At 37.3% G+C, this 18,661-nt stretch overlaps 1 protein-coding gene across 5 annotated transcripts in view; it reads left to right on the top strand.

Annotated features, from left to right (window-relative positions):
• The window catches only part of LOC126481313 (ADP-ribose glycohydrolase MACROD2-like), a 100,533-nt gene that overhangs the window by 17,970 nt on the left and 63,902 nt on the right, over nt 1–18,661 (top strand). For all 5 annotated transcript variants that reach the window (XM_050105002.1, XM_050104977.1, XM_050104985.1 and 2 more), the window contains one exon: nt 6,017–6,172. In XM_050105002.1, coding sequence (XP_049960959.1) covers nt 6,017–6,172 — 156 coding nt within the window. The remainder of the gene's footprint in view (nt 1–6,016; nt 6,173–18,661) is intronic.

Raw genomic sequence — 18,661 nt, forward strand, 5'->3', positions numbered from 1 at the left:
GTCGTTCTGTAGTACACACACACTAATGACCATTCAGTGGTGTGTCGACCACAATATTGTGAGTCTATACTGCAGCTGTGTCCTCCGCCGGCCGTCACATGCTGTATGACGTATGGTACACTGTCCCACCAGCCTACTCGCTACGCGTTGTTGTTGTTGTCTTCAGTCGTGAGACTGGTTTGTTGTAGCTCTCCATGCTACTCTATCCTGTGCAAGCTTCTTCATCTCCCAGTACTTACTGCAACCTACATCCTTTTGAATCTGTTTAGTGTATTCACCTCTTGGTCTCCCTCTACTATTTTCACACTCCACACTGCCCTCCAATGCTAAATTTGTGATCCCCTGATGCCTCAGAACATGTCCTACTAACCGGTCCGTTCTTCTTGTCAAGTTGTGCCACAAACTCCTCTTCTATCCAATTCTATTCAATACCTCCTCATTAGTTATGTGATCTACCCATCTAAACTTCAGCATTCTTCTGTAGCACCACATTTCGAAAGCTTCTATTCTCTTCCTGTCCAAACTATTTATCGTCCACATTTCACTTCCATATGTGGCTACACTCCATACAAATACTTTCAGAAACGGCTTCCGGACACTAGATGTTAACAAATTTCTCTTCTTCAGAAACGCTTTCCTTGCCATTGCCAGTCTACATTTTATATCCTCTCTACTTCGACCATCATCAGTTATTTTGCTCCCCAAATAGCAAAACGCCTTTGCTACTTTAAGTGTCTTATTTCCTAATTTAATTCCCTCAGCATCACCCGACTTAATTCGACTACATTCCATTATCTTCATTGTGCTTTTTGTTGATGCTCATCTTATATCCTCCTTTCAGGACACTGTCCATTCCGTTCTACTGCTCTTCCAAGTCCTTTGTTGTCTCTGACAGAATTACAATGTCATCGGCAAATCTCAAAGTTTTTATTTCTTCACCATGGGTTTTAATACCTACACCAAATTTATCTTTTGTTTCCTTTACTGCTTGCTCAATATACAGATTGAATAACATTGGGGAGATGCTACAACCCTGTCTCACTCCCTTCCCAACCACTGCTTCCCTTTCATACCCCTCGACTCTTATAACTGCCATCTAGTTTCTGTAAAAATTGTAAATAGCTTTTCGCTCCCTGTATTTTACCCCTGCCACCTTCAGAATTTGAAAGAGAGTATTCCAGTCAACATTGTCAAAAGCTTTATCTAAGTCTACAAATGCTAGAAACGTAGGTTTGCCTTTCCTTAATCTTTCTTCTAAGATAAGTTGTAGGGTCAGTATTGCCTCACATGTTCAAACATTTCTACGGAATCCAAACTGATCTTCCTCGAGGTCGGCTTCTACCAGTTTTTCCATTCGTCTGTAAAGAATTCACGTTAGTAATTTGCAGCTGTGACTTATTAAACTGATAGTTCGGTAATTTTCACATCACTATGCGTACATGGTGCAATAGTGGCCTATGTGCCATAGGCCACTATTGCGCCCCATTTTGTATGGCACTGCACAGTGCATAAACAACATCTGACACTGCCACATTGTCCATGGTGTCCAAATACATGTCCTACGATTGTGGGATGTAATGGTAGGGCGTAAAGTGATTTACTGTGTGAATATCTCATTTTTTCCAAAAAAAATTGTGTTAGGCCACTATTGTGCTGATAGCCTCATACAAGATCTTCCTCAAGTGACCACTCGTGATCTAAACCACCAGCTGGTAAATCCACAGCTCATAAGCATCCTAAGGATAATGTAACAGAACTGCACACTGCCTTTTTGGGTGAAATTAAGAAGGCTGTGTTTACTCAGACACTACAAAGCCATCTCCATATGATCAATATGGTCTCAAGGTATGCATTATGAACAACAGTGTAAACTACCTAGCACCATGGCACACGAAAGAAGTGTGCTAGGAAGTGCCTGTTATGGAACTTTGATAAATGGCATTTGGTTTTCTTCGGATGTGCAAGTCTCATGCCTACAGTCCCTTGAGTTCAGCAGACAGGTGGTGCACTCATGTTTTAGGCTGCCGTTTGCATTCAGACATCTCTTATTGGTATCAAGGGTATTTGGAATACTGCGAAGTATTATGACAAGATTCTCGAACATGTTGTCTGGCCTCACAGTCAGCATTTTGGCAATGGGTTTGTCTTTCAAGACAAAATGCGTAATCACACTGCGGCCATATAATGAATGCCTTCCTACAGGAGGCAGTAAGGAACAGGATGGATGACATACAGTCGTCTGCTGACATGAACTCAATTGAATATGTTTTGGACCAGTTGAAACATGCAATACTTCATTGTATGACCTATCTCACATGCTAGCTGACTTTGAAGGCCGTAGTTGATGAGTGGGTCTGAGAGCAGCAACTTCTCTATCATCTGCATAACATGTTTAGACGTATTTAAGGATGCGGTGGCGCGCAGGTGGGAACAACAAGCTGTTGAATGTTGTGAAGCATCTTGCTAAACAAATTCATCTAAGTAGACAGTGATGTGGGCCTTAGAAACTGAACTGCTTCTAACAATTTTTTATTAGGGACAATAAATTGTGGAATTTTACAGTCTAAAACAAGTTCAGTGGAGTGGAGAAAAGTTAAATAAGGTAAAATAGGATATTGTAGGTGAAGCAGAAAAAATATAATTGAAATTAGATAGCTTATTTCATTTCAGAGGTAAAGAGCAGCTAAGACTTCTTGTGTAGGCTTTATTGTGAATAGGGAAGTTAAGTACAGTATTACAGTTGTTGAGGGAATCTGAGACTTCAAAAGATATTCAATAGAAATCATGATGTACTCGTATTCTGATGATGAGGAAGTATAAAGAATGCTATGAAGAAACTGTACAGGAAGTGTCATAAAAAAAACTTTCAACTGGCAGTGGTCAAAACTATACAAGATACTGGCTAAAAATAGGTATAGATTGGAAAGATATTCCACCTTATGCAAAACACTGTTTGTTTCTTTTTTGTAAGGCAGAATTGCTCTTCAATTTTTCCTAACAAGCTCAAAAACAAAGAGTATTAACATCTTAAAACATAATTAATAGATACAAAGCTATAAAGAAGCACTCACCAAGCAGGAAATCAGAAATTGAGATCTTGAGAAGCCTTAAGGATAAGAAGATATATAACACATTCAATGAAACAACAAACTCAGCATCTTAGACAAGGATTACACAGATGAAGTTGTACTTATTGAAGAAATATGCAAACAGCACAGTGTGTTGGAGTGTCAGTTAGAACAGGGCAGTTAGTGGAACAGAAGACGAGAGATTCAAATATGCAAAAAGAGGAACACGGCATAATTTCTTGAAATGAACAAAAATATTCAGATAAGTCTTTCACAGTGTCTGAAAATGTACAATAGAAACAATGACAGAAACAGGTATAAACATTAAGAACTGAGGAAAATAAAAACAAACTGATGCTGGGTAGACATCACATTTTTTGCTCCTAGATGGAAGGTAACTAATAGTAGATAAGAGATTTCTCTGAAACACAGGTACTTAATAATAAATACTTTTGCATTCCAGATGATGGCTATAAAGCCGTTCGAGGTAAGATTATGTGGGAAAACTCTTTGTAGCTAATTCTGTTTCAGTAAATATAGTTGAAGGCAAAGTGATAGAAAAAGAACTTACAAAAAATACGTATAGAATATCTGAGCAGAAAGATGATGCACTGGACGAAATAACACTCATCAGTAAAGTGACAGATTCTGAGTGTTACTCCCAAAGGAAGCTGGGGTGGTACTACAACACATGAATATTAGATCCCTTCAATACAACACGAAGAAGATGAAAAACTTTGAAACAATCTATGTCCAAAGGAATGTCATGAGTATTTATTAGTCACAGAACATCAAATATTAGATCACTTCAATGCAACATGAAGAAGATGAAAAACTTTGTAACACTCTGTGCCCACAGGAATGTCATGAGCATTTATTAGTCACAGAACATTAATGTGTCGCTTGATAACAGAACAAGAAGAAACTTCTCTTTTGTTACAGAATACAGTTGACAGTAAACATTTATGCAGAGTTCTAATACTATATCACATTTTTGACTTGGTAGAGAGATGATGCTGTCATCTTTGGTGATGGTTGCAGACTGGGCTGAGCATTAGTGTTCTCATACATAAGTATGCCTGCTGAGGCAGTTGTGTATGAAAACTCTTTGGGGTGTGTGTACTCAAATTGCACTCATTTCTTGCTGTGTCTGGCAGCGACTATGTGTACTTATTGTTTCATTGTGAGGTACCAATCGTGCCTTGGCACCTCATTCTTTGGACTGCATCACAGGAGCAATGCACTAATTGTACTACACGATAAGCAGACAAGACATTAAAAGAGAGAGAGAGAGAGAGAGAGAGAGAGAGAGAGAGAGAGAGAGAGAGAGAGAGAGATTTACCATCCTCCCCTCTATAATCAAAAAATATTCTCTAAAATTTCCACCAACTGCATACAAAAGATGATGAATTTTAAGTGTGTGTGTGTGTGTGTGTGTGTGTGTGTGTGTGTGTGTGTGTGAAAAGTTTCTATTAGACTTCTATGAATAGTGGGAAATTCAAAATTGGGCAAGGAGATTCCATATTATCAAATAAATTCTTAGCAGCCATTGAGAAACTTTTTGGACCATCAAACTGATAAAACAAAAGGATATTAATGAAATGTGTGGTTCACATTTGTGTTTCTTTCAACATTATACAGTTTGCCTCTAGTGTAGATTAACTTCAACAACTAGTGGGAGAATTTAAAAGAGTGAATTTGACAGAAGACATGGAAATCAAGTTAAATAAGATTAAAATGTTGTCTGATCAACACATGAAAATGTAAATGGTGCAGATAAACAGTCTCGTGGAACCAGTTTATTTAAAGCATCTGAAGACAATATCAGGATGGACAGTGAAGGAAATAGCATTTCAAAGAGATCAGTCTTTTTGAAATAATTTGTAATAGTTGCTGTACTAGCCAACCAATGGAGTGGAAAAGATTTTACATAAAGAAATAGAAGAGTAAAAATGGTCTGGAGTGTAAACTAAACAGGATTTCAGAACTATGCTTCCAGTTTTGTCTCTTGGCAATCAGACATAGACTTTTAATCTGTAATATGAAATCCATTCAAAAACCGGTTTCCCAACAAACAATGAAGAGATGCATTTTAGAAATTATTAGGGGAAACAGGAAAGCAAATAAGTGAGCCAGTGAATGGATAGGGGTGGACAATGTGATTATGAACATAATAAAAGTGATATGGAAGTAGAGAGGACATTTAGCCAGGCAAGTGGATGAGGTGTAAGGTGGTAATGGAAGTACTCCGGTATATCCCAATAGATGAGTGATGCCCTAATGGAAAAGGGTAGGTAACAAGAGGAAACATGCAAGAGTAGAATGAGTAAGTATTTCTGAAGATTTTAATGCATGACATTTATTAAGAACTGGATGTCAAATGCCCGGTCATTCACAATGAAGACTTGTGAGATAAATATATATTATCTTGATCAGAATTGACATATGCAAATTATGATTTTATTCATGTACTGTAGACATAAAACTAACTGAGTTTTATGCCAGAGCTTGACAGAACATGACAGGAATATTAGGAAGGAAAAACTTTCCTTGTGCTTTTTATGACATTATCAGGTGAAAACAAAATGTCAAGCTGAAAATGAAATGTCACAAACACAGATAAGACATGTAACTTATACAGATCAATACATCATGAAACACAACGTAAAAAGTAATTATTTCCTTTGTAAAATCTTTGTATCTAATAATTTTGTGAGTTATCTGGATCAGTTATGTCTGTGTGAGTCACTCATCATTTTATCAGCAGTTGTGATATTCAGCTTCCACCTCGTGATGGCCTAAGAACTTGAAATCCATTTCGTAAACAAATAAATAATAATTTGCAGAATATCATAAAAATAATTTCCTTTATAACAATAGAAGTAAAATATAATTGCCATTTAATTACATTGATTGGATAAATTTTAGCTATTGGCCTCCTGTTTCAGTTGCAAATGCCAAAGTGCAATGTGATCCTGATGCACGCTATTCTCCAAATAACAATCTCAGCAAGAAAGTTTCAATATGGCAAGGAGATATAACGAAGTTGGAAATTGATGCAATTGTAAATGCAGCAAATTCATCCCTTATGGGTGGTGGAGGAGGTAAGTCATTAGAAACTGATAGTTTTGTTTTGATTTAATGTGATGAATACTTTAGTCGAGATGTATAAGTGTGACAGTTTTTCTGTTTGTAATTTTGAACTTTTTCTACTGCAGTGCAACAACAGACCTTAATATGAAATAGATAATGTGGGATAGAACAGGAAATTTAATTTCATTATACTACATAATATGCAATGATCCAGTTTTTTCTAAAATACGTCCTCAAAGTTGCAATTTGTCCTTCATGTAAAGAGGAAAATTAGAGCAATGAGCAGTAAAATAACAATAGATTAATAACTTATTAAATTTTAAAGTTTTGTGTTGGTCATATTTAAGTTTAAAAATGCTTGGAATAGTCAAACAACACACAGTAAGTCCCCCGCACATCATACAAACAGCTATTCCTTCTGTTTGAAATTCATTCCATTAATGAACCTGCAAGTCTTTTTACCATAAAGGCTTTTGCTTATTTCAGTTTAGAGGGTTAGATGTGCAGATCCTGTCAAGCCATCTGGAAACACTTTATTTAAGAACCCTTAGTCACCCAACTTTCTTGCTTTTTTCTCTAGGATCTTCAAAGTTTTATAAATATAGTACACTGTGGTTTGTGTGTAAAACCAGCTTTTTATTATTCAGCCAAAATAGAATGAATTAATGGTTTACAGAGTGAAGAATGTCAGTAATTGGATGTAACACCATAAATGTTCATCATGAAGAATTTGAATGCAACAAAACAGGCTGTGTGTGCCATAACAGTAAACAAACGTGAAAACATTGGCCAAAGTACCCCAACTTGACACCCATATGTAAAACATAGGCACCAATATACAGTTAAACCCCTGCTTTTACATTTTTCAAGGGACTTCCAAAAAGTGGTGTAAAACATGGGAAAATGTAAAATGTGGGAAATAACGTTTTACGCTGTAAAAGTTATGTGTAGGACACACACTTGCACTTTATGTATGGTATATGTACATAACAGGCATCAAAAGACTTGTCAGGGACTTGTTTATTATCTAATGAACGTTTATTACCTAATAAAAACGGCTGATGTAACTGGAACTCATAATTGTCTGGGAAGTAGGAACTTTTGACTCAATTTCATCTGTCATAATCGATGTTTTTGAAAGCCTGCAGCTGTCATTCATTATTTAAATAATGAAATCTGCACTAGTTACATATTTTTTCATGCTTAGCTTGAAGTGTTCTGAAAAATTTTTTCTCGTTGTCAAGTGCAAATACTAAGTAAGTATTTTGTGGTGTTTGAATATGTGTTATTCTGTGTTTCTTGCACTGTAGTCGCTTTTTGAGGTTATCGGGTACTGGGCCTCATCAGTTATGTAGAAAACCACACACACACACACACACACACACACACACACACACACACACACACACACACACACACAAAAAAAAAAATCACTCACATTGTTTGTGTAACTTTCCAAAAAATACATATATATAAATACTGCACTTGGGAATGAGAATAAATTCTCGAAACACGTTTTGCAGCATGAATAAAATATGTAACCGGCGCTGTGTTTAAACTGAAAACATTTGAGCAATGCAAAGTGAATAACGGTGTAGCCAGACACCGGAACATGCTAAATATGGTTCGACAAAGGTATCAGGTGATCACAACAATTACGAGACTGCATCTGCGTAGTAGACACAGTTTGGAAATGGTTGTGATTTGTCATGATATCTTCATTTGAACGAACCTAGTTTCTCCCATCAGCCACCACGCCAAGTAGAGCTTGGCAGCGGGGGCAGATACAGCACAAATTGTTCCAACTTTTACACATTTATCGGTTCAAATCCACTGAGTAGAGTGTCCTGGTGTCAAGAAACTTAACCAAGTAATATTTGTAAACACTACTGAATGGCCAACATCATCCCAGTGTCATTTTTTCTGCACAAACATATTTTTCGTAATGCATAAATCACAAGAAAATTATAAATTCGTTGACGCAAAATCAGGTGCAAATTAACATTGTGGGCATAGGGCATTTGACAGTACCGTTAAAAAATGTCGTAAACGGCGGAACGTAAAAGCGGGGTTGTGCTGTAATATGAATTGAATCGCCATGTTACTAACAGTACCATTTAAAATATTTGCTCTGATTTAATTAGATAAATCAATCAGTCTTGTTTTAATTTTGTTTATGTTCATCGTACAACTTCTGTTCAAGACATTCTTTTAACTGCTCTTCCAAGTTTTTCGGTGTCTCTGACAAAATTACAAAATCATCGGCAAACCTTAAAGTTTTTATTTCTTCTCCCTGCACTTTAATTTTCTTTCCAAGTTCCTCTGTGGTTTCAGTCACACCTTGCTCAACATACAGATTCAAGAACTGTGTAGGTAGACTACAATCATGTCTCATGCCCTTCTTAACTGCAGTTTCCCTTTCATATCATTTGCCTATCATAATTATAAAGGGGCATTATTGAAATAAATTTGTATCAAGATAATTATTCCTGTAAATAGATTACTCAAACAAATTAATTTGCAAATAAATTATTCATGGATAAAGGAATTATTCCTCTCCACAAATTCAAATAATTATTTGTTATTCATTGTCTGTTACTTAAATAGAAACAGTGCAGAGTACCACCCCATTTTCTTTGTTTACTTCTTGTACAGATGTGTAACTAGTGTTTGCCCCTTACATTGTGGTTATTTTTTGATAAATAAATTATTATTGGTTTTTGTAGTAGTGTCATTCAGTGGCTCAGTGGATTAAGTTCCATACTGTAAAGATGCATTTAATGGTCCTGTTTTTGCTGGTGTATGGCTTTCATTTGACTGCCCTCATATATTTCCACCTGTAATTTGCTGGATAAGCCAGTCCAAATATCTGAGGAAGGCAAGGGCACATCACTTCCAAGAGGACAACACCACTGCAGTTTTCAGAAGATTGAGCACAGCTTTATTTACTTTGCAGTCAACAAATGCAACATAAAAACATGTTTTAGGCAGGTGGCCTTAGCAGTTGCAATACTGAAATGGCCCAATTCGACTGACTGCACTTGCTGGTACTTTCGCCTTTCCCCTGCCAAGAAGCAGAAGTACTCCGCCTGCGCATGAATAGACAAAGATAGTACAGGTACTAGACTCTCTTAATCTGCAATACATTCCTCCATTTTTACCAAGATTGCTAACACTTTCGGATATGGCTATTTCATTGAAATAATTGTGCAATTTGTCCAGTTGATAGTACTACAAAATAATGAACAAAGAAAGACATCAGTGGTTGCTAATGACTGACATCAACAGACGTTAAATCTCAAATCTCTTAAAATACCTGAGTAATTCTGTTGGATGCTCAAAGTTATCCAGAAGTGTTTTGGGTCTAAATCAGAGTAAGCTTTCTGTTAGAAGATAGAATAGCTTTTTGATCTGACATGCAAGAATGCAGCTGCACAAAGTCTTGAGATTCAGGAGTTTTTTTGGAACAGAAACTGGGTCTGAGTACTAAAAAGAGTTCATAATATTGCACCACACTGGTAACTTTTTTTTATCAAGAAAGTGTCAAGAGGCTGTTAAAAGACTTTTTTCACTTTCTACACTAATTGCAACTATTTCAGCAATGTTTTACCATTGATTTAAAAACAAATAGTTCACCTATATTGCTGTCCATAACCAAGGGAGGTTTACATTCGCTACAGACATAAAATAGCTAAAGGAAAGTTGAAGAAATTGGGTCATGAGTTTCAAATATGTTACGATGGAAAAGGAAATTTTATTTTTAATCTAGCTGACAAACCTGGCAATGCCTGTATATTCCTTTTTGGCAATTTTCTATTAGAAATGAAAACAAATGAACTGTGTTTGTAGCATACTGTTGAAAAAATTTTGTTTTCATGTATTCGTGAAAACACCTTTAAAATTATGAAATAGCCATACAAAGAAACATGTATAATGTACAGATGTATAAGTACAGTTCCAAATTAAGTAGAACTATTACTGTACACTGGCCACAGCTGCTTCACATGTTTACAACAAAATAGTGAAACATCTCTATGGCAACACCCCTCTATAGACGGCTCTTGTTTTTTACTACAACCATTTTCACTTTGCAGTTGAAAACAGTCGAAAGCATTGCCAGGTATCAGGTATTTCCTTAAGTTGACGTAACTGTAGAAGTATCTTAGTGGTAAGGAATAAATGTATTAAAAGTTCACACATGACGCAACATTTTTTTCATGCACCTCAGTGTGTATACATCATATCTCTTTAACTATATGTCATACAATGAAATATTTGTGTAGGTACTTACATACATGTGGATATTGTCTGTGAAATATGTAGTGAATGGAGTTAGTAGCAAAGAAGTAACAAATTTAATGTCGCACACAATGTGGGAGTTTTTCATGCATCTCATTGTTCATGGCATCATGTTGCTTGAACTATGATAGGTAGTTGATTCTTACACCCGAACGATTGTTTCCTGAGAGCAAGTGATGTATGTACCAAGTTTGGTTGAAATTGGTCCAGTGGTATAGGACGAACTGTGGAAAACACACACACACACACACACACACACACACACACACACACACACACACACACACATATTTTATAATACCTCACTTTTTATAATACCTCACTTTTTATAATACCTCACTTTTTATAATACCTCACAGCGGAATTTAGAGCAACATTATATTATCTAGTTTTGTGTTAAACTTGGGGAATCAGCAAGTGTGGCTTTTCAACACAAGTTTTTGCTGACACTGATCAGTTTTGAAAGGCTAAGAACACATTGAAAATGAAAATGAACCTCACTCAGAGAGATCTTAAACTTCAAAAACCGACAAAATTGTTGAATGTGTGCGTGCTCTTGTGAGATCAGACTGATGTTTAAAAATAAGGATAATGTGTGACCTGTTGAATGTTTACGAAAATGCCATTGAAAGGCTCAGGAAAAGGGTGAATCTAGTGAGACCAGACATTGTAGACAAATGGATGCTGCTTCATGATGACACCCCATGTCACATGGCCACTCCATCACAGAATGTTTGACCTCAGAAGACATTCTTGTTGTTTTACAGCCCCAACTTGATCTGAGTCCTTCTGACATATTATTTTCTCAAAATTGAAAAATGTCTTAAAAGGATATCATTTTGGGACTCTGGAAAACGTTCAGAAGAATGTGACCAACATGTTAAAGGTCCAATCAGTTGAATCCTTTCAGTGCTGCTGCCAAGACTAGGAGCAATGACTCCAACGTTGTATAGTTGCCAAAGGGAATTGCTTTGAAAGGAACAATATTCATATATTTGGAAAAAATAAATTAAAATAAAAACTTTGGTAATAAAAAAAATCAGTCTCATTACTTTTCTCATGGACCTCATATGTATGGATTTCGAACATCATTTGTGGGTTAAACCTAACGTGGAATCACAACAAAGTCACTTCCCAAATACTAGAGCAGAATTGATGATTTCTAATGTTTTGCTAAGGAGGACTGTGATTTGAGAGTCTGTATCAGTATCCTGTAGTAAAAGTGATTTCAGGAGAAATAATACTCTGCTATCCACTTTGCATTTGTGAAACAATTTTTCGGTTTTAAGTATGTCACTGTGACAAGTCTACATAAATCAACTTTCAGATGAGATGCGTGAAAAAAATGTGTTAGTCTGAAAACTAATTTAAAAGCAATAAATAATATTTGTTTAATAAATGACAAAGAATTGAAGCAATCTGAGCTCTTGATACTCACACAGCTGTTCGTCTTTTCTCCAAAGGTGTCTTTAATTTTTCTACAGGCAGCGTCTACAATTCCCTTAGTTATGTGTGCTTCTACAGCCTTGCAGTTACCCTCTTCCAGCTTAGCCATTTTGCACTTTCTGTTGATCTCATTTATTAGATGTCTGTATTCCCTTTGCCTGCTTCATTTACTGCATTTTTTTTTTTAATTTTCTCCTTGTATCAATTAAATTCAGTATTTCCTGTGTTACCCAAGAATGTAGCACTGGGGTTTATCTTTTTAGCTTGATCTTCTCCTATATTCTTTATTTCATCTCTCAAAATTATCCATTTTTCTTCTGTTGCATTACTTTCCTTTGTTTTAGTCCAACATTGCCCTAATGCTCTCCCTGAACCTCTCAACAACTGCCAGAGATGGCAGTCATGTGTGCATGAGGTGTGCTTGCATGTGAATGTGCGTGTGTACGTTTCTCTTTATTTTTCTGTTGCAGGCTTTAGCTGAAAGCTAACATGTAAGTGTCCTTTGTGTGTGTCTGCAACTTAACATGTCATCATTACAGTAAGCATTGTCAATTAAGGAATCTAACATTCCATGCTCCATCCCAGGAACGCTAGTCTTATTTTTAATGTTGACTACATCCTCCTGAGTAGTTCCTGCCTGGAGATCTGAATGGGAGACTATTTTGCTTCCAGAATATTTTACCAAAGAGGATGCCATCATCATTAAGCTATACACTAAAGATTCATACTGCTGGGGAAAAAGACAACAGCTATAGTGTCCCTTGTTTTCAGCCATTCACAGTACCAGCACAGCAAGACCATATTGGCTAGTATTACAAGTCTAGATGAGTCAACCATTCAGACTGTTGTTGCCCCTGCGACTATTGAATACGCTGCTGTTCCTTTTCTGGGACCATGATTAGTCTGCTTTCTTCACAGATACCCTTCCTTTGTAGTTGCTCCTACCGTATGGCTATTGTATTGTTGAGGGGTGCAAGCCACCCTACCTCAGAAACGTCCATGTTTCATGGGGCATTAGATCCCTCATACAGCATACAGTGTGTATACGACCCAGGAGGTCCGGGAAAAACCTGGGAATTTTTTCATCCGGGAGAAAACCGGGAAAAACGCGGGATGTTTTTAGAATTCCGGGAATTTTTCATTGTCTTAGTTTTTAGTTAATATTTTTTTAAATTTTGACTGGTAAGAACCAATACTCTAACAAAGGATATTACTGTATCCCGTTACTTCAGAATAATACTTCAGCAATAAAACATAAACGAGAGAAAAAAGAAAATAATTTAAATTGCAAAGGAAATGCGCTATATACGACGATGACACACAGTGCTCATGCAAGTGTCTGCCAATTGAAAATGTGTCAAAGGCTTTAGGAAGACCATGCAGTGCTTCATAACAACAAATTGGCTTGAATGAGCGTGAAGTCACAACTGTTTACATTTGATTTGTTTTAGCAGCTACGCACTGGCTCATACGCATACGCGAATGATCAGCGTTGTTATAATTACTAGCGAAATCCATAGATTCAGACTACCAGAATGGAATTACCCGACTGACAGGAATAACAGGTGAGAAAGATTGTGTATTATCCTCTCGGTGTATCCAAGAAAATGAAATCTTGACAGAAAATTTTTGGCCAGATCGCTACACTAGTAAGGACCAGTAGTACAGTCCACAGCCAGCAGCCGCTTAAGATTCTGTTCTGGAAGTAATTCGGAAAATGTGTTTTTCGAATATGTAATAACGTCTAACCAGAAGCGGGATAACTAAATCTGTGATTCTGGCAAGGTTACTGAAGTTAATCGGCGAACAAATTTTGACAGTGGCAGGAATAGCTACAGAATTGGTGTTGACAAGATTGATTGTTAGAAGAAACGGGGACATCGCCCAAATTATGGAAGAATAAGACGATTCCAAATTTATATAAAAATTTCGTAATACTACTTTTCAATCTCATGCTTGAGAAGCTGGTGCGTATGAATGAAATGTGAAACTATTTCCTAACATAAAACATTTTGCTTGTAGTAGGCCTAATAGGCATTTGATATTGGTACTTCGTGGATTATATTCTGTCGTGTTATAAAAATGGCCATTTGTGCCAAAACAGTCTCATTTATTTGGTGTGTTACAAAATTGCTGCCATATTAGAAAGGCAGACAGTGACAAAATAGACGTAATCAGATCGAGAAACCACACAAGTCTTGGGTATTATTTGTATTAACAGCTTTTTCAGTATTAGATAACGACATGTCGATTTTTCATGTAGCAAAATGTTTGACTATCTTTGATGACGTAATAGTTTCTTTCACAAAAAGGAAAGCACGCCATATAAAGCTGCAGCAAGATTAGAGAGAAAAAAATGCTATGAGCTAAGGTTTGAAGAAATGTATAATTTCTTGCTTATTTCTTGTCAGTATTGGTTTTATATATCCTATATTTAATTTTATGTCACACAAAACAGCAAGTTATTAACCAATAGACAATAAAGAGTTCAGATTTTCTGAAGAGTTCTTGTTCTCTCGATTACAAATAATCCCATCCGTTATTAATTACGAGATTTATTTATTAAGAGGGGCAGGCTGTCAAACCGGCTGACTGGGAGCAGGAGAGGCACCACAGGACATTTCAGTTTCCACTCTCTGAAAATAGTTTGGATGTGCAGTAGAAAAATGCTTTATGAAGAGGTGTGGCACTGCACTTTGGCATACTTAAGACCAAATAATATGTCTTACATTTCCTCGAATACATATGTTTTATGTTTCAGACTTTTCCGAAAGATGTGCGCTACAAGATGAATGTATTTTGAAAATCCGATTTTTTTAGTATTGACCTGGTCGCAAACGTCGTAGATCCGGGGCTGGTGCGCAAAGCAGTCTGAGTTATAGTGGGTAGACTCCACGTGACCTGTATTTACATTTAGTGATTTTGCTGTTTCCCCTTCGTTTACTCTCACGTCAAATGAAAACAAAACGTATATATGTGGCCGGGAGCTATCAAGTGAAATAAAACACATTAACATAATTACAGAAGGCTAAAATATGTCATTACTTTCAGATGTTATTTTATTTCCACCTTTCTGACAGCCTAATCGCCTTGCGGAACAATGAATTTATTTTTGTCTGTTTGCTAAAGAAATTTGACTTTTGTTAACCTTTTCCGCGGAGGCAGTCAATGTATTTGAAACGAAATGTTTAATTTCACAGTACTGGCTAGTTTCAACTGTTCGCTGCGTTTCAAGTGCACATTTTCATTTTCTAGCACGTATGGCATTATGGCATAATAAAGATCCAAACATGATATAATGCAGTACTGGTGCTCCAAGAAAATTTACATCCTGAAAACCACACTGTAAAGCTTAATATCAGATCGAGGTCTACTTCATTGGGAATCTGGACATACAAATATGCACTTTAAGTATGCAATTTAAATGTGCACGTTTTAATATGGTTCACAAAATTCGGATGCTCTTGCAGTATCCTCTGATGTCTTGTTTCTTTCATGACATAATGTATGATCTTTCAGTGTTTTACACATAAGTACATACAGGCTTCCTACGTCATGATAGCTACCCGAGCGCAGTGTTGCCTGTTATCTGAGCTCTCTGGCAACTGCTGAAGCGAACCTATTTCTAACAGGTCACGGGAAAATATTGTGAATAGTGGTTTGAAAAGCGTTACTTTCAAAGTAAATATCCTTTTACGTAAGTTGAACTATGTGCAAGAATGTACCTTGAGTTTATTAAATCACAGAGCGTTTCACTCTCATTAAAAATCAACTCTTTGATGACAAGCCATTTAGAAGAATTTCAAATCCTGAAGATCAGACATTTATGTCATTATTAAAAATTTTACTGGCACATTTGCGTGATGTATCTTAAAGTGTAGCACACGCAAAAAAGATCAACAGTATACGCGAAAGCTTAGCTTCTCTTGCAGCTTGAGACCAATATTATACGTGAAAGCTTTGCTTTTCTTGTAGCAGCACTATGTATATTAATTTAAACTATTAACTTTCCCTGTTTGTGTGTTGCTACTTAACAGTGATGTTGCTGTTGGCTGACTTCATCACGTGTCCCATGCTCTGAATATCCGCTGTCATCGGCTGGTGAGATCACGTGACATGAGCTACGAACGGCTTACAAAAGCGCATCGAAATCTCGATTTCAATTATTCGGAAAGTATCATGAGGTGTTTGGTGGAATTCCAATGTGTACTTTCGTAATACGAAAATACGCGCGTACATGTTGCTGCACATCAAAGATTTTTCCAAAATGTGTCTTTTTCCCTTAGTTTCGTTTTCTAAAGTTCCGGGAAATTGTACGCCCGTGTATAAAACCATAACCATTCAAAGGACTGATAAGGGAAAATATACTGTCACCCAGGAGAAAGTGTATTTTTAACCGGGAAATCTGGGAATTTTTTTTTCCTTGTCCACGTATACACCCTGGCATATGAAAATTTTATTTTGGAGTTAAATATGAAACACTTTGCAAAATATCTGTACTGTTGGTTTTGCATCAGTGCTACCAAAAAAAAAAAAAAAAAAACTGGTTGTTACACAGGTGAGTAAAATACATGTTTGTCATCTGCAAGCAGGAGACACAAAAAATCGATCTTCGTTCTTAGTGTATTATTAATATCGTTTCACATTTATACTTCTGCTGAAACTACTTTTCACTTCACCGAACGCTGCACTGGCTAATGTAGCGAAGCATCAGCTCTTGTGGGTAGACAGGTAACTTGCGACCATGTCAGAAGAACTTGGTGTGGTTTATTGTTATCTCATCATTAATACAATATAAAGTTTTATCATCTTTTTGCTCATTACATTTATTTCAGTTGAAGGTCATTTGCCAGGCTTTGCACCACTGATCTTTGTTGGGTCTTTCTGCATCCCACAACAGTTATCTGATGTGACCTCACTGCATACAGTAGTTTGGTGAGGTGACATGAAATGTTAACTTGTAAGTGGATTTAGTAGAAGTAAAATAGCGTACAACCATTAGTAATACATGGCACAAAGTAAGTTAATGCTTACAAAAAAAAAAGAAAGAATATAAAATCCTGACAAAACTCACAGTGTAGTATAATAACTGGCAGCACTTCTGTAATCATGTTGAGAATGCCAGTACTATTTAAGCCTGAATGATCAATTCAGGATACTGTGCAATATGTAGTGTGTGTATTAGCAGTCCCTCCCCAGTTCTGAAATCAGGAATGTTCCTGCAGCAGTTACTACCTCTGTTCATTGAGATTCTCATGCAATGGATGTTGGTGGTGTATCGAAAGCACAATCAAGTCATGTGACCCTCTGCAGTGAGGGGTAGCTTGCCATCTCAGCTGTACTTGCTCTGGTCAACAAAGTGCAGTGATGCAGTGGCCTTGCATGGTAAACAGTCCCCAGTGGTGCTGTGTCAGATGCTGACAGCATGGCCAGCCATGTACTGAAAATGCAGGCTGCTAGTGACGGGCACTGGCGGGTGATGCTGTGACACCAGGCAGTAGCATAGGGGTGAGTGAGCACAGTGGCCTGAACCCTGGACCTTGGAGAAGGGCGCAGCAGCGACAGCAGGCAGACGCAAGTCTGCGGTGGCAGCGTGCATGTACGCTGGACAGGCAGCGGTTAGGGACTGAGGTGGCATAGCATCAGGCTAAGGTGTGAGGTAATTTAGCTCACTGGTTTGGCAGTCTGAGGTGTTGCACTATGCCGCCTGAGTAATATTGCGGCCTTGGCAGTGGAATTTCACAGGCAGCTAGCTGCACCTTTGGAAGATTTGGTTCACCGAATCCTAGGCTGGTGCTAAATATATGAATTACTTGAATATTACGTAGTACTCTATACATTTTTTGCATATTTAATTACACCTTTCACACTACGATCTTTCCTCATTGTAATCCAGATCACATCGCATGGAGATGAGTACAGTGACATCTACTCTAGTCCTGGAGGTGATCCACTCGGTCGTTCTGTAATGGACGGGGAATTCGGGTGGATGGCTTTCTGCCATAGACAGATAAATGCTGTACAAATGAGAATCAGGATTACAATAGTAACTGAAGATGAGATTTCTACCACCATGACTCCGTGATGGTATCTATTACATCACTGCTAAATATTTTGAAACATTTGCGCCCCGTCTGTACAGATGCAAGCTCGTCCAGAGACCTGATATGTCGGAATCCTAGGTATTGCTCAGGAAGGTGATGTTCCTAATAGATATACCGTAAAAGCTTTGTCGGGTAGATGCTGCAGTTGGTATATTAGACGCAGAGCCGTAGTCTCTGTTATTGTTGCTAGAAGCCAAAAATTGAGTTCCAGGATGTCACATTCTGTACCATTTAGTAGGAACTCTTTCTCCCATGGCCCTAATCATTCTTTCAATTTAAACCACCCTTGCTCACAGCAATTTGTGATAGCTGTAACTGGAGTATATACGGAGTATACCCATTGACGTCCTAACCGCTGAAAATGAGGTTATGTAACAAGGACATTTTGTGGGGATCCGTCTTTGGACCATTCTGTATGGGCAAATAGTAACTTTCTCTCACTTACATCACTGTAGCTCCTCTGCTATCAGCCTACTTATCGAGTACTGTTTCCTCTGTGCCCTATGATTAAATAAACATGTTTCCGAATCACTGCATACCAAAACAACTCAACTGCCACAGTTTCTTCAACGCTACACTACATGCAACTGCGCATCACTTCACTCCCCATGTTATACTTAAATCTAAAATCTGAAAATATTCATAACTATA

The sequence above is a fragment of the Schistocerca serialis genome, chromosome 1 (genome assembly GCF_023864345.2).
Source record: "Schistocerca serialis cubense isolate TAMUIC-IGC-003099 chromosome 1, iqSchSeri2.2, whole genome shotgun sequence".
NCBI classification, from domain to species: Eukaryota; Metazoa; Arthropoda; class Insecta; order Orthoptera; family Acrididae; genus Schistocerca; species Schistocerca serialis.